The sequence below is a fragment of the Ranitomeya imitator genome, chromosome 3, assembly GCF_032444005.1.
Source record: "Ranitomeya imitator isolate aRanImi1 chromosome 3, aRanImi1.pri, whole genome shotgun sequence".
Taxonomy (NCBI): domain Eukaryota; kingdom Metazoa; phylum Chordata; class Amphibia; order Anura; family Dendrobatidae; genus Ranitomeya; species Ranitomeya imitator.
The window spans coordinates 839,989,738-840,004,556 of NC_091284.1; the positions used below are offsets into that span (position 1 = coordinate 839,989,738).

The window sequence follows — 14,819 nt, forward strand, 5'->3', positions numbered from 1 at the left end:
ATATTTCACGTGCAGAATTTCTGCCAAGCTAAAAATGTCCTTTGTTTCCAGAGATTATCATCGTCGACATTTTTTTTAACTTATATTCATGTATTGGGGTAAAAAGTCATTTTTGTGCTTTCATTAAAAATATTGCAAAATTCGGCTTTTTTACGGACTCTTTGTTTCCCTGAACTTTCAACTTTGATGTATTCTGAGGTCACAGATCAGCTAAGAGGAGCTCCGAAAAAGACAGATAAGAGTTACAACCTCTACCATTAGAGGATCGAAACAAGCTCACTGATTTATTCTCAGCTGACTTAAAAGAAGGAAATGGTGCAACATTATTAACAAAACCTAACTGCAAAAAAATCATTTTTAGGCTTCAAATAAACGCAATTTAAGTAAAAAAGAAAAGTTGTCCCCAAAGTGACAACAGAGGCCTGGACAGTAATGCAATATCTGCTGATATCTGATCAGGTGCCAGTGTACAGGCGAGGCTCCCGGCTGTAGATGTGTCCCACTCCCAGCAGCTCTGCTTACAATGCAGGCAAAGATTTCAGCACCTACACACACCCCCCCCCCCCTCCGTGACACGTACCTAAAAAATGTCCCCTCTCTCTCCCTCTGAGCTGTACCACGCACACTGGAAGATAACGGACTCCGGTGGAAGGGGCGTGGCCTCATGCAAGGGGGCGTGTCGGCTGCTTCTCCTGCTGTCTACGGGAGATGCAGAGTCCCGTGCGGGACTGCGGGGCAAAGCCTGAAAATCGGGACAGTCCCGCAGAATGAGGGACGGTTGGAAGCTATGAGTCCGTGCTTCTCGGCAAGTGTGTACGGTGCATCAACCCTGCTCGTCTCTGCTGGGGAAGGAGTCAGCGCCAAGACACTGCTCCTTGTAAATTCTGTAAAGTACTCCATAAAAAGGTGGAGACCATCTCAAGACAAAGCGTGCACCGATTACAATCCATTAGTGCCCCCTAGTTATGCTGTTCGGTACTAAAATACACCAGAAGCAGCGGCGTACTACCAATGACGGCAGGCGTGACCAAAGAGAAGAAAGTAGCGTGTAAAGGTAAGGATCACCGCAAACTATATAACAAATAACAATAGTAATTTTATTAAGACAATTAAAGTAAGACAAGCCACAAACACGATAAAAGCAATTAAAAAACCACAAGGTTAACAAATGGGCAACAGTGTGGAGGGCCGTGTAAGTGCCCCCCATACACAGAGACCTTCCTCCACTATGTGTGATGATAAAGCACACTAGTCTAGTCAGGATGGTAACCAGAGCTAATGAGGCTCCCCGGGAAAAATCCTGAAAATTAACAGATAGCAGCAAATGTGATGACAAAATACAATCGTGGTGCAAAAGACAAAAATCACTCACAAAATGGAGCAAAATAATAATAATCATTAAGCAAATAAAGCTTGTAACCCCCTTAAGAGCAGTTCAGTAAGCTATGTTTGGAGAGCTATGTGGGAGCCTGTATACTTTATGGAGGGTTATGTGTGGGTCATTATGCTGTATGCAGGCTATTATGCAGTGTGAAGGTTTGTGTGGGGTCCATAATACTGTGCGGAGGGTTGTGTGCGGGCGACTGGACTGTTTGGAGGGCTAGAGGGGGCCATTATACAGTGTGGTGAGGTGTGGCGCCATTATACTGTATGTAGGCCCCTTATATTACATGAGGAACATACTTTATTGGGCTCACCATACTTTGCTGAGGGAGTACAGTAAGCTCATCATACTGTTTGTGGTGGAGGAATTCACTGTGGGCGTTGTTATGAAAGGCAATTCAGTAACACAATGTACATAGCGATCAGAGCACATACAGTGATCTGACAATAACCCAAAAATAATAGAACGAGCTCTGAGACGTGGGAACTCTGCAGACCGCAATTCCTGATCCTCTCCAAACACAACTAGAGGCAGCTGTGGATTGCGCCTAACGCTCCCTATGCAACTCGGCACAGCCTGAGAAACTAACTAGCCTGAAAATAGAAAAATAAGCCTACCTTGCCTCAGAGAAATACCCCAAAGGAAAAGGCAGCCCCCCACATATAATGACTGTGAGTAAGATGAAAAGACAAACGTAGGGATGAAATAGATTCAGCAAAGTGAGGCCCGATATTCTAGACAGAACGAGGATAGGAAAGATAACTTTGCGGTCTACACAAAACCCTAAAGAAAACCACGCAAAGGGGGCAAAAAGACCCTCCGTACCGAACTAACGGCACGGAGGTACACCCTTTGCGTCCCAGAGCTTCCAGCAAAACAAATAGACAAGCTGGACAGAAAAAATAGCAACAAATAGCAGAGAAGCACTTAGCTATCCAGAGCAGCAGGCCACAGGAATGATCCAGAGAAACACAAGTCCAACACTGGAACATTGACAGGAAGCATGGATCAAAGCATCAGGTGGAGTAAAGTAGAGAAGCAGCTAACGACCTCACCAGATCACCTGAGGGAGGAAACTCAGAAGCTGCAGTACCACTTTCCTCCACAAACGGAAGCTCCCACAGAGAATCAGCCGAAGTACCACTTGTGACCACAGGAGTGAACTCTGCCACAGAATTCACAACAGTACCCCCCCCTTGAGGAGGGGTCACCGAACCGTCACCAGAGCCCCCAGGCCGACCAGGATGAGCCACATGAAAGGCACGAACAAGATCGGGAGCATGGACATCAGAGGCAAAAACCCAGGAATTATCTTCCTGAGCATAACCCTTCCATTTAACCAGATACTGGAGTTTCCTTCTTGAAACACGAGAATCCAAAATCTTCTCCACAATATACTCCAATTCCCCCTCCACCAAAACCGGGGCAGGAGGCTCAACAGATGGAACCATAGGTGCCACGTATCTCCGCAACAATGACCTATGGAATACGTTATGTATGGAAAAAGAATCTGGAAGGGTCAGACGAAAAGACACAGGATTAAGAACCTCAGAAATCCTATACGGACCAATAAAACGAGGTTTAAACTTAGGAGAGGAAACCTTCATAGGAATATGACGAGAAGATAACCAAACCAGATCCCCAACACGAAGTCGGGGACCCACACGGCGTCTGCGATTAGCGAAACGTTGAGCCTTCTCCTGGGACAAGGTCAAATTGTCCACTACCTGAGTCCAAATCTGCTGCAACCTGTCCACCACAGTATCCACACCAGGACAGTCCGAAGACTCAACCTGTCCTGAAGAGAAACGAGGATGGAACCCAGAATTGCAGAAAAACGGCGAAACCAAGGTAGCCGAGCTGGCCCGATTATTAAGGGCGAACTCAGCCAAAGGCAAAAAGGACACCCAGTCATCCTGATCAGCAGAAACAAAGCATCTCAGATATGTTTCCAAGGTCTGATTGGTTCGTTCGGTCTGGCCATTAGTCTGAGGATGGAAAGCCGAAGAAAAAGACAAGTCAATGCCCATCCTACCACAAAAGGCTCGCCAAAACCTCGAAACAAACTGGGAACCTCTGTCAGAAACAATATTCTCTGGAATGCCATGCAAACGAACCACATGCTGGAAGAACAAAGGCACCAAATCAGAGGAGGAAGGCAATTTAGAAAAGGGTACCAGATGGACCATCTTAGAAAAGCGATCACAGACCACCCAAATGACTGACATCTTTTGAGAAACGGGAAGGTCAGAAATAAAATCCATAGAGATATGTGTCCAAGGCCTCTTCGGGACCGGCAAGGGCAAAAGCAACCCACTGGCACGAGAACAGCAGGGCTTAGCCCTAGCACAAATCCCACAGGACTGCACAAAAGTACGCACATCCCGCGACAGAGAGGGCCACCAAAAGGATCTAGCCACTAACTCTCTGGTACCAAAGATTCCAGGATGACCAGCCAACACCGAACAATGAAGTTCAGAGATAACTCTATTTGTCCACCTATCAGGGACAAACAGTTTCTCCGCTGGGCAACGATCAGGTTTATTAGCCTGAAATTTTTGCAGCACCCGCCGCAAATCAGGGGAGATGGCAGACACAATTACTCCTTCCTTGAGGATACCCGCCGGCTCAGATAAACCCGGAGAGTCGGGCACAAAACTCCTAGACAGAGCATCCGCCTTCACATTTTTAGAGCCCGGAAGGTACGAAATCACAAAGTCAAAACGGGCAAAAAACAACGACCAACGAGCTTGTCTAGGATTCAAGCGCTTGGCAGACTCGAGATAAGTCAAGTTCTTATGATCAGTCAATACCACCACGCGATGCTTAGCTCCTTCAAGCCAATGACGCCACTCCTCGAATGCCCACTTCATGGCCAGCAACTCTCGGTTGCCCACATCATAATTTCGCTCAGCAGGCGAAAACTTCCTGGAAAAGAAAGCGCATGGTTTCATCACTGAGCAACCAGAACCTCTCTGTGACAAAACAGCCCCTGCTCCAATCTCAGAAGCATCAACCTCGACCTGGAACGGAAGAGAAACATCTGGTTGACACAACACAGGGGCAGAAGAAAAACGACGCTTCAACTCTTGAAAAGCTTCCACAGCAGCATAAGACCAATTGACCAAATCAGCACCCTTCTTGGTCAAATCGGTCAATGGTTTGGCAACACTAGAAAAATTGCAGATGAAGCGACGATAAAAGTTAGCAAAGCCCAGGAACTTTTGCAGACTTTTCAGAGATGTCGGCTGAGTCCAATCATGGATGGCTTGGACCTTAACCGGATCCATCTCGATAGTAGAAGGGGAAAAGATGAACCCCAAAAATGAAACCTTCTGTGTTATGGCTGGCAATCAGGCAACACAGCGTGCAGTAATCAGCGCACATACAGAGATCTGGCAATAACCCAAAACAATAGGACGAGCTCTGAGACGTGGAATCTCTGTAGACTGCAGTACCTGATCTATCCTCACACAACTGAAAGCAGCAGTGGATTGCGCCTATCAACTACCTATGCAACTCGGCACTGCCTGAGGAGCTGACTAGCCTGAAGATAGAAATACAAGCCTGACTTACCTCAGAGAAATACCCCAAAGGAATAGGCAGCCCCCACATATAATGACTGTTAGCAAGATGAAAAGACAAACGTAGGAATGAAATAGATTCAGCAAAGTGAGGCCCGATATTCTAGACAGAGCGAGGATAGCAAAGAGAACTATGCAGTCTACAAAAAACCCTAAAACGAAAACCACGCAAAAGGGGCAAAAAGACCCACCGTGCCGAACTAACAGCACGGCGGTGCACCCCTTTGCTTCTCAGAGCTTCCAGCAAAAGATAATAACAAGCTGGACAGAAAAAACAGAAAACAAACTAGAAGCACTTATCTAGCAGAGCAGCAGGCCCAAGGAAAGATGCAGTAGCTCAGATCCAACACTGGAACATTGACAAGGAGCAAGGAAGACAGACTCAGGTGGAGCTAAATAGCAAGGCAGCCAACGAGCTCACCAAAACACCTGAGGGAGGAAGCCCAGAGACTGCAATACCACTTGTGACCACAGAAGTGAACTCAGCCACAGAATTCACAACAGTACCCCCCCCTTGAGGAGGGGTCACCGAACCCTCACCAGAACCCCCAGGCCGACCAGGATGAGCCACATGAAAGGCACGAACAAGATCTGGGGCATGGACATCAGAGGCAAAAACCCAGGAATTATCTTCCTGAGCATAACCCTTCCATTTGACCAGATACTGGAGTTTCCGTCTAGAGACACGAGAATCCAAAATCTTCTCCACAATATACTCCAATTCCCCCTCCACCAAAACAGGGGCAGGAGGCTCCACAGATGGAACCATAGGTGCCACGTATCTCCTCAACAACGACCTATGGAATACATTATGTATGGAAAAGGAGTCTGGGAGGGTCAGACGAAAAGACACCGGATTGAGAATCTCAGAAATCCTATACGGACCAATAAAACGAGGTTTAAATTTAGGAGAGGAAACCTTCATAGGTATATGACGAGAAGATAACCAAACCAGATCCCCAACACGAAGTCGGGGTCCCACACGGCGTCTGCGATTAGCGAAAAGCTGAGCCTTCTCCTGGGACAAGGTCAAATTGTCCACTACCTGAGTCCAGATCTGCTGCAACCTGTCCACCACATAATCCACACCAGGACAGTCCGAAGACTCAACCTGTCCTGAAGAGAAACGAGGATGGAACCCAGAATTGCAGAAAAATGGAGAGACCAAGGTAGCCGAGCTGGCCCGATTATTAAGGGCGAACTCAGCCAACGGCAAAAATGACACCCAATCATCCTGGTCAGCGGAAACAAAACATCTCAGATATGTTTCCAAGGTCTGATTGGTTCGTTCGGTCTGGCCATTAGTCTGAGGATGGAAGGCCGAGGAAAAAGATAGGTCAATGCCCATCCTACCACAAAAGGCTCGCCAGAACCTCGAGACAAACTGGGAACCTCTGTCAGAAACAATATTCTCAGGAATGCCATGTAAACGAACCACATGCTGGAAGAACAAAGGCACCAAATCAGAGGAGGAAGGCAATTTAACCAAGGGCACCAGATGGACCATTTTAGAAAAGCGATCACAGACCACCCAAATGACAGACATCTTTTGAGAAACGGGAAGGTCAGAAATGAAATCCATCGAAATATGTGTCCAAGGCCTCTTCGGGACCGGCAAGGGCAAAAGCAACCCACTGGCACGTGAACAGCAGGGCTTAGCCCTAGCACAAATTCCACAGGACTGCACAAAAGCACGCACATCCCGTGACAGAGATGGCCACCAGAAGGATCTAGCAACCAACTCCCTGGTACCAAAGATTCCTGGATGACCGGCCAGCACCGAACAATGAAGTTCAGAGATAACTTTACTAGTCCACCTATCAGGGACGAACAGTTTCTCGGCCGGACAACGATCAGGTTTATTAGCCTGAAATTTCTGCAACACTCTCCGCAAATCAGGGGAGATGGCAGACACAATGACTCCTTCCTTGAGGATACTCGCCGGTTCAGATAACCCCGGAGAGTTGGGCACAAAACTCCTAGACAGAGCATCCGCCTTCACATTTTTAGAGCCCGGAAGGTATGAAATCACAAAATCAAAACGAGCAAAAAATAACGACCAACGGGCCTGTCTAGGATTCAAGCGCTTGGCAGACTCAAGATAAGTAAGGTTCTTATGATCAGTCAAAACCACCACGCGATGCTTAGCACCCTCAAGCCAATGACGCCACTCCTCGAATGCCCACTTCATGGCCAGCAACTCTCGGTTGCCCACATCATAATTACGCTCAGCAGCAGAAAATTTCCTGGAAAAGAAAGCACATGGTTTGAACACTGAGCAACCAGAACCTCTCTGTGACAAAACCGCCCCTGCACCAATCTCAGAAGCATCAACCTCGACCTGGAACGGAAGAAAAACATCAGGTTGACACAACACAGGGGCACAGCAAAAACGACGCTTCAACTCCTGAAAAGCTTCCACGGCAGCAGAAGACCAATTAACCAAATCAGCACCCTTCTTGGTCAAATCGGTCAATGGTCTGGCAATGCTAGAAAAATTACAGATGAAGCGACGATAAAAATTAGCAAAGCCCAGGAATTTCTGCAAACTTTTTAGAGATGTCGGCTGAGTCCAATCCTGGATGGCCTGAACCTTAACCGGATCCATCTCGATAGTAGAAGGGGAAAAGATGAACCCCAAAAATGAAACTTTCTGCACACCGAAGAGACACTTTGATCCCTTCACGAACAAGGAATTAGCACGCAGTACCTGGAAAACCATTCTGACTTGCTTCACATGAGACTCCCAATCATCTGAGAAGATCAAAATGTCATCCAAGTAAACAATCAAGAATTTATCCAGATACTCACGAAAAATGTCATGCATAAAAGACTGAAAAACAGATGGAGCATTGGCAAGTCCGAACGGCATCACCAGATACTCAAAATGACCCTCGGGCGTATTAAATGCCGTTTTCCATTCATCTCCCTGCCTGATTCTCACCAGATTATACGCACCACGAAGATCAATCTTAGTAAACCAACTAGCCCCCTTAATCCGAGCAAACAAGTCAGAAATCAATGGCAAGGGATACTGAAACTTAACAGTGATCTTATTAAGAAGGCGGTAATCAATACACGGTCTTAGCGAACCATCCTTCTTGGCTACAAAAAAGAACCCTGCTCCCAATGGTGACGACGATGGGCGAATATGTCCCTTCTCCAGGGACTCCTTCACATAACTGCGCATAGCGGTGTGTTCAGGTACGGACAAATTAAATAAACGACCCTTAGGGAATTTACTACCAGGAATCAAATCGATAGCACAATCACAATTCCTATGCGGAGGAAGGGCATCAGACTTGGACTCTTCAAATACATCCTGAAAGTCCGACAAGAACTCTGGGATGTCAGAAGGAATGGATGACGAAATAGACAAAAATGGAACATCACCATGTACTCCCTGACAACCCCAGCTGGTTACCGACATAGAGTTCCAATCCAATACTGGATTATGGGTTTGTAGCCATGGCAACCCCAACACGACCACATCATGCAAATTATGCAGTACCAAAAAGCGAATAACTTCCTGATGTGCAGGAGCCATGCACATGGTCAGCTGGGCCCAGTACTGAGGCTTATTCTTGGCCAGAGGTGTAGCATCAATTCCTCTCAACGGAATAGGACACCGCAAAGGCTCCAAGAAAAATCCACAACGTTTAGCATAATCCAAATCCATCAGATTCAGGGCAGCGCCTGAATCCACAAACGCCATGACAGAATATGATGACAAAGAGCACATTAAGGTAATGGACAAAAGGAATTTGGACTGTACAGTACCAATAACGGCAGAGCTATCGAACCGCCTAGTGCGTTTAGGACAATTAGAAATAGCATGAGTAGAATCACCACAATAGAAACACAGTCTGTTCAGACGTCTGTGTTCGTGCCGTTCTACTTTAGTCATAGTCCTGTCGCACTGCATAGGCTCAGGCTTACTCTCAGACAATACCGCCAGATGGTGCACAGATTTACGCTCGCGCAAGCGACGACCGATCTGAATGGCCAAGGACATAGACTCATTCAAACCAGCAGGCATAGGAAATCCCACCATTACATCCTTAAGAGCTTCAGAGAGACCCTTTCTGAACAAAGCCGCTAGTGCAGATTCATTCCACAGAGTGAGTACTGACCATTTTCTAAATTTCTGACAATATACTTCTACATCATCCTGACCCTGGCATAAAGCCAGCAGATTTTTCTCAGCTTGATCCACTGAATTAGGCTCATCGTAAAGCAATCCCAGCGCCTGGAAAAATGCATCAACATTACTCAATGCAGAATCTCCTGGTGCAAGAGAAAACGCCCAGTCCTGTGGGTCGCCGCGCAAAAAAGAAATAATAATCAAAACCTGTTGAATAGGATTACCAGAAGAATGAGGTTTCAAGGCCAAAAATAGCTTACAATTATTTCTGAAGCTCAGGAACTTAGTTCTGTCACCAAAAAACAAATCAGGAATCGGAATTCTTGGTTCTAGCATCGATTTCTGATCAATAGTATCTTGAATCTTTTGTACATTTACAACGAGATTATCCATTGAGGAGCACAGAGCCTGAATATCCATGTCCACAGCTGTGTCCTGAAGCACTCTAATGTCTAGGGGAAAAAAAAGACTGAAGACAGAGCTAAGAAAAAAAAATGATGTCAGGATTTCTTTTTTCCCTCTATTGGAAATCATTGAATGGCTCCTTGTACTGTTATGGCTGGCAATCAGGCAACACAGCGTGCAGTAATCAGCGCACATACAGAGATCTGGCAATAACCCAAAACAATAGGACGAGCTCTGAGACGTGGAATCTCTGTAGACTGCAGTACCTGATCTATCCTCACACAACTGAAAGCAGCAGTGGATTGCGCCTATCAACTACCTATGCAACTCGGCACTGCCTGAGGAGCTGACTAGCCTGAAGATAGAAATACAAGCCTGACTTACCTCAGAGAAATACCCCAAAGGAATAGGCAGCCCCCACATATAATGACTGTTAGCAAGATGAAAAGACAAACGTAGGAATGAAATAGATTCAGCAAAGTGAGGCCCGATATTCTAGACAGAGCGAGGATAGCAAAGAGAACTATGCAGTCTACAAAAAACCCTAAAACGAAAACCACGCAAAAGGGGCAAAAAGACCCACCGTGCCGAACTAACAGCACGGCGGTGCACCCCTTTGCTTCTCAGAGCTTCCAGCAAAAGATAATAACAAGCTGGACAGAAAAAACAGAAAACAAACTAGAAGCACTTATCTAGCAGAGCAGCAGGCCCAAGGAAAGATGCAGTAGCTCAGATCCAACACTGGAACATTGACAAGGAGCAAGGAAGACAGACTCAGGTGGAGCTAAATAGCAAGGCAGCCAACGAGCTCACCAAAACACCTGAGGGAGGAAGCCCAGAGACTGCAATACCACTTGTGACCACAGAAGTGAACTCAGCCACAGAATTCACAACACTTCTGCACACCAAAGAGACACTTTGATCCCTTCACAAACAAAGAGTTAGCACGCAGGACCTGAAAAACCGTTCTGACCTGCTTCACATGAGACTCCCAATCATCCGAGAAGATCAAAATGTCATCCAAGTACACAATCAGGAATTTATCCAGGTACTCACGGAAGATGTCATGCATAAAGGACTGAAACACTGATGGAGCATTGGCAAGTCCGAACGGCATCACTAGATACTCAAAATGACCCTCGGGCGTATTAAATGCAGTTTTCCATTCATCGCCTTGCCTGATTCTCACCAGATTATACGCACCACGAAGATCTATCTTAGTGAACCAACTAGCCCCCTTAATCCGAGCAAACAAATCAGATAACAATGGCAAGGGGTACTGAAATTTAACAGTGATCTTATTAAGAAGGCGGTAATCTATACACGGTCTCAGCGAACCATCCTTCTTGGCTACAAAAAAGAACCCTGCTCCTAATGGCGACGATGACGGGAGAATATGCCCCTTCTCCAGGGATTCCTTCACATAACTGCGCATAGCGGTGTGCTCAGGCACGGATAAATTAAACAGTTGACCTTTTGGGAATTTACTACCAGGAATCAAATTGATAGCACAATCCCAATCCCTATGCGGAGGCAGGGCATCGGACTTGGGCTCATCAAATACATCCCGGTAATCAGACAAGAACTCTGGAACCTCAGAAGGGGTGGATGACGAAATTGACAGAAATGGAACATCACCATGTACCCCCTGACAACCCCAGCTGGACACCAACATGGAATTCCAATCCAATACTGGATTATGGGCTTGTAGCCATGGCAACCCCAACACGACCACATCATGCAGATTATGCAACACCAGAAAGCGAATAACCTCCTGATGTGCAGGAGCCATGCACATGGTCAGCTGGGTCCAGTATTGAGGCTTATTCTTGGCCAAAGGTGTAGCATCAATTCCTCTCAATGGAATAGGACACTGCAAGGGCTCCAATAAAAACCCACAACGTTTAGCATAATCCAAGTCCATCAAATTCAGGGCAGCGCCTGAGTCCACAAATGCCATGACAGAATACGATGACAAAGAGCAGATCAAGGTAACGGACAGAAGAAATTTTGACTGTACAGTACCAATGACGGCAGACCTAGCGAACCGCTTAGTGCGCTTAGGACAATCAGAGATAGCATGAGTGGAATCACCACAGTAGAAACACAGACCATTCAGACGTCTGTGTTCATGCCGTTCAACTCTGGTCATAGTCCTATCGCACTGCATAGGCTCAGGTTTAATCTCAGGTAATACCGCCAAATGGTACACAGATTTACGCTCATGCAAGCGTCGACCGATCTGAATGGCCAAAGACATAGACTCATTCAAACCAGCAGGCATAGGAAATCCCACCATGACATCCTTAATGGCTTCAGAGAGACCCTTTCTGAAAATGGCTGCAAGCGCAGATTCATTCCATTGAGTGAGCACGGACCATTTTCTAAATTTCTGGCAATATAACTCTTTTTTCTGCCTGATCTACTGAATTAGGCTCATCGTACAGCAATCCAAGCGCCAGGAAAAACGCATCGATATCACTCAATGCAGGATCTCCTGACGCAAGAGAAAATGCCCAGTCCTGAGGGTCGCCGCGCAAAAAAGAAATGACGATCCTAACCTGTTGCGCTGGGTCACCTGAGGAACGAGGTTTCAAAGCCAGAAACAGTTTACAATTATTCTTGAAACTCAGAAATTTAGTTCTATCTCCAAAAAACAAATCTGGAATAGGAAATCTCGGTTCTAACAAAGAATTCTGAACCACAAAATTTTGAATATCTTGAACTCTTGCCGTGAGCTGATCTACACATGAAGACAGACCTTTAATGTCCATTGTAACACCTGTGTCCTGAACCACCCAAATTTCTAAGGGAAAAAAAGACAAATCACAGTGCAAAGGAAAAAAAATGGTCTCAGAACTTCTTTTTTCCCTCTATTGAGAATCATTAGTACTTTTGGCTTCCTGTACTGTTATGAAAGGCAATTCAGTACCACAATGTACATAGCGGTCAGAGCACATACAGTGATCTGACAATAACCCAAAATAATAGAACGAGCTCTGAGACGTGGAATCTCTGTAGACCGCAATTCCTGATCCTCTCCAAACACAACTAGAGGCAGCTGTGGATTGCGCCTAACGCTCCCTATGCAACTCGGCACAGCCTGAGAAACTAACTAGCCTGAAGATAGAAAAATAAGCCTACCTTGCCTCAGAGAAATACCCCAAAGGAAAAGGCAGCCCCCCACATATAATGACTGTGAGTAAGATGAAAAGACAAACGTAGGGATGAAATAGATTCAGCAAAGTGAGGCCCGATATTCTAGACAGAACGAGGATAGGAAAGATAACTTTGCGGTCTACACAAAACCCTAAAGAAAACCATGCAAAGGGGGCAAAAAGACCCTCCGTACCGAACTAACGGCACGGAGGTACACCCTTTGCGTCCCAGAGCTTCCAGCAAAACAAATAGACAAGCTGGACAGAAAAAATAGCAACAAATAGCAGAGAAGCACTTAGCTATCCAGAGCAGCAGGCCACAGGAATGATCCAGAGAAACACAAGTCCAACACTGGAACATTGACAGGAAGCATGGATCAAAGCATCAGGTGGAGTTAAGTAGAGAAGCAGCTAACGACCTCACCAGATCACCTGAGGGAGGAAACTCAGAAGCTGCAGTACCACTTTCCTCCACAAACGGAAGCTCCCAGAGAGAATCAGCCGAAGTACCACTTGTGACCACAGGAGTGAACTCTGCCACAGAATTCACAACAGGGCGTATCATACAGTGTTTGTGGGGCACTGTTGTTGGCATCGTACTTTATGGGTGCAATGTAAGAGGAATCTAGGGCTTCAGTAGTAGGAAAATTACTCTGTAAAGGCTCAAAAGCTGTGAGCTATAGTCTCACGATTTCTATGTATGTCCCATCAGAAGGTAGGAAATGTCTCCCAAGCCATTAAACAGACCATGTGTAACACGACCAAAGAGAGGACATTTGTAGGCCATGAGCTTTTATCTGTTCCAAGTCTTTGCTGATGTCTGATGTTTCTTCCTAGAGACTTTCCATGAATGAGATAAGACGGCCATGTCTCTGCAGAATTCCTCGAGCTTACTTCCTGTACATTTTGTCCTCCTGGGGATCCCTGGCCTAGAACATCTCTACCTCTACCTTGCGCTCAGCTTCACCGTGGTTTATGTTACATCAGTCATTGGAAACCTCACTCTGCTTTTCATCATCAGGATAGATCAGAGCCTCCATGAGCCAATGTACTTTTTTCTCTGCATGTTGTCATCCATTGACTTGGTTTTGTCTAATTCCACCACACCCAAGATGTTGGGGATCCTATGGTTGAAATCTCAGGAGATTTACTCTGAGGCTTGCCTAACCCAGCTGTTCTTCCTCCATTCCTTTGCCATTATGGAGTCGGCTCTACTCCTGGCCATGGCTTTTGATAGATATGTTGCTATCTGCAATCCTCTAAGATACACCTCAATACTAACAAAATGGCTGATAATACAAATAGGTATATTGGCCATCAGTAGAGCGGTGGCATTGATGGTACCGCTACCTAAAAAGGCTTCCATTCTGCTCATCCAATGTCATCCACCACTCTTACTGTGAGCACATGGCCGTGGTGAAACTAGCCTGTGCCGATACCACTTTTAACAACATCTATGGCCTCGTGGTGGCTCTTTTCATTGTAGGATTAGATCTGATCTTCATCATCTGCTCTTACGTCCTGATTCTTAGGGCCGTATTTCGGCTGGCCTCTAGGGAAGCCAGGATGAAGGCTTTGGGTACATGTGCCTCCCATATTTGTGCCATCCTTTCATTCTACATACCAGTAGTTCTGTCTTCTGTTGTCCACAGGTTTGGAAAGCAAGTCCCCATTCACATTCACATATTATTGGCCAACGTGTACCTGATGCTACCACCTCTCATTAACCCCATTGTGTATGGAGTAAGGACCAAGCAGATAAGGAACAGAGTGAAATCCGTCTTCAGCATTCACTTCATATGTTCTACCAATGTCTGCTCCGATATGAACACTCAACGTGTGCAGCACTCCTACCGGAATGGCAGACGTAATCTCGTAAAGTGATGTCAACAGTATCAATTACAAGGAACTTACTAAAATCCATTCTGATCTTTTCAGGGCCTATGAATTCAGCAATGTTTTTTTTTCCCAATTTGAAATATGTATTGCTCTTGAAAGATGAAAAAGAGAAGGTCCTAGCTACTTTCTTCCTTATGAATGTGATATCAGTGAGGACGTAGCCAGATTCTCCTCCTATTTCACTTTCCTTGGTGCCCAGGTAATCACATTTTCATGAGTAAAGGTTACAGTCTCGGTGACTAATC

The 14,819-nt window shown here is 45.9% G+C and overlaps 1 protein-coding gene across 1 annotated transcript; it reads left to right on the plus strand.

Moving 5' to 3' along the window:
* The first annotated feature begins 13,541 nt into the window (after positions 1 to 13,541).
* LOC138671853 (olfactory receptor 52K1-like) lies at positions 13,542 to 14,559 on the plus strand. The gene is given in 2 exon segments (XM_069759983.1): positions 13,542 to 14,026; positions 14,028 to 14,559. Coding segments are annotated over 2 exon segments (1,017 nt in total).
* The last annotated feature ends 260 nt before the right edge of the window (positions 14,560 to 14,819 follow it).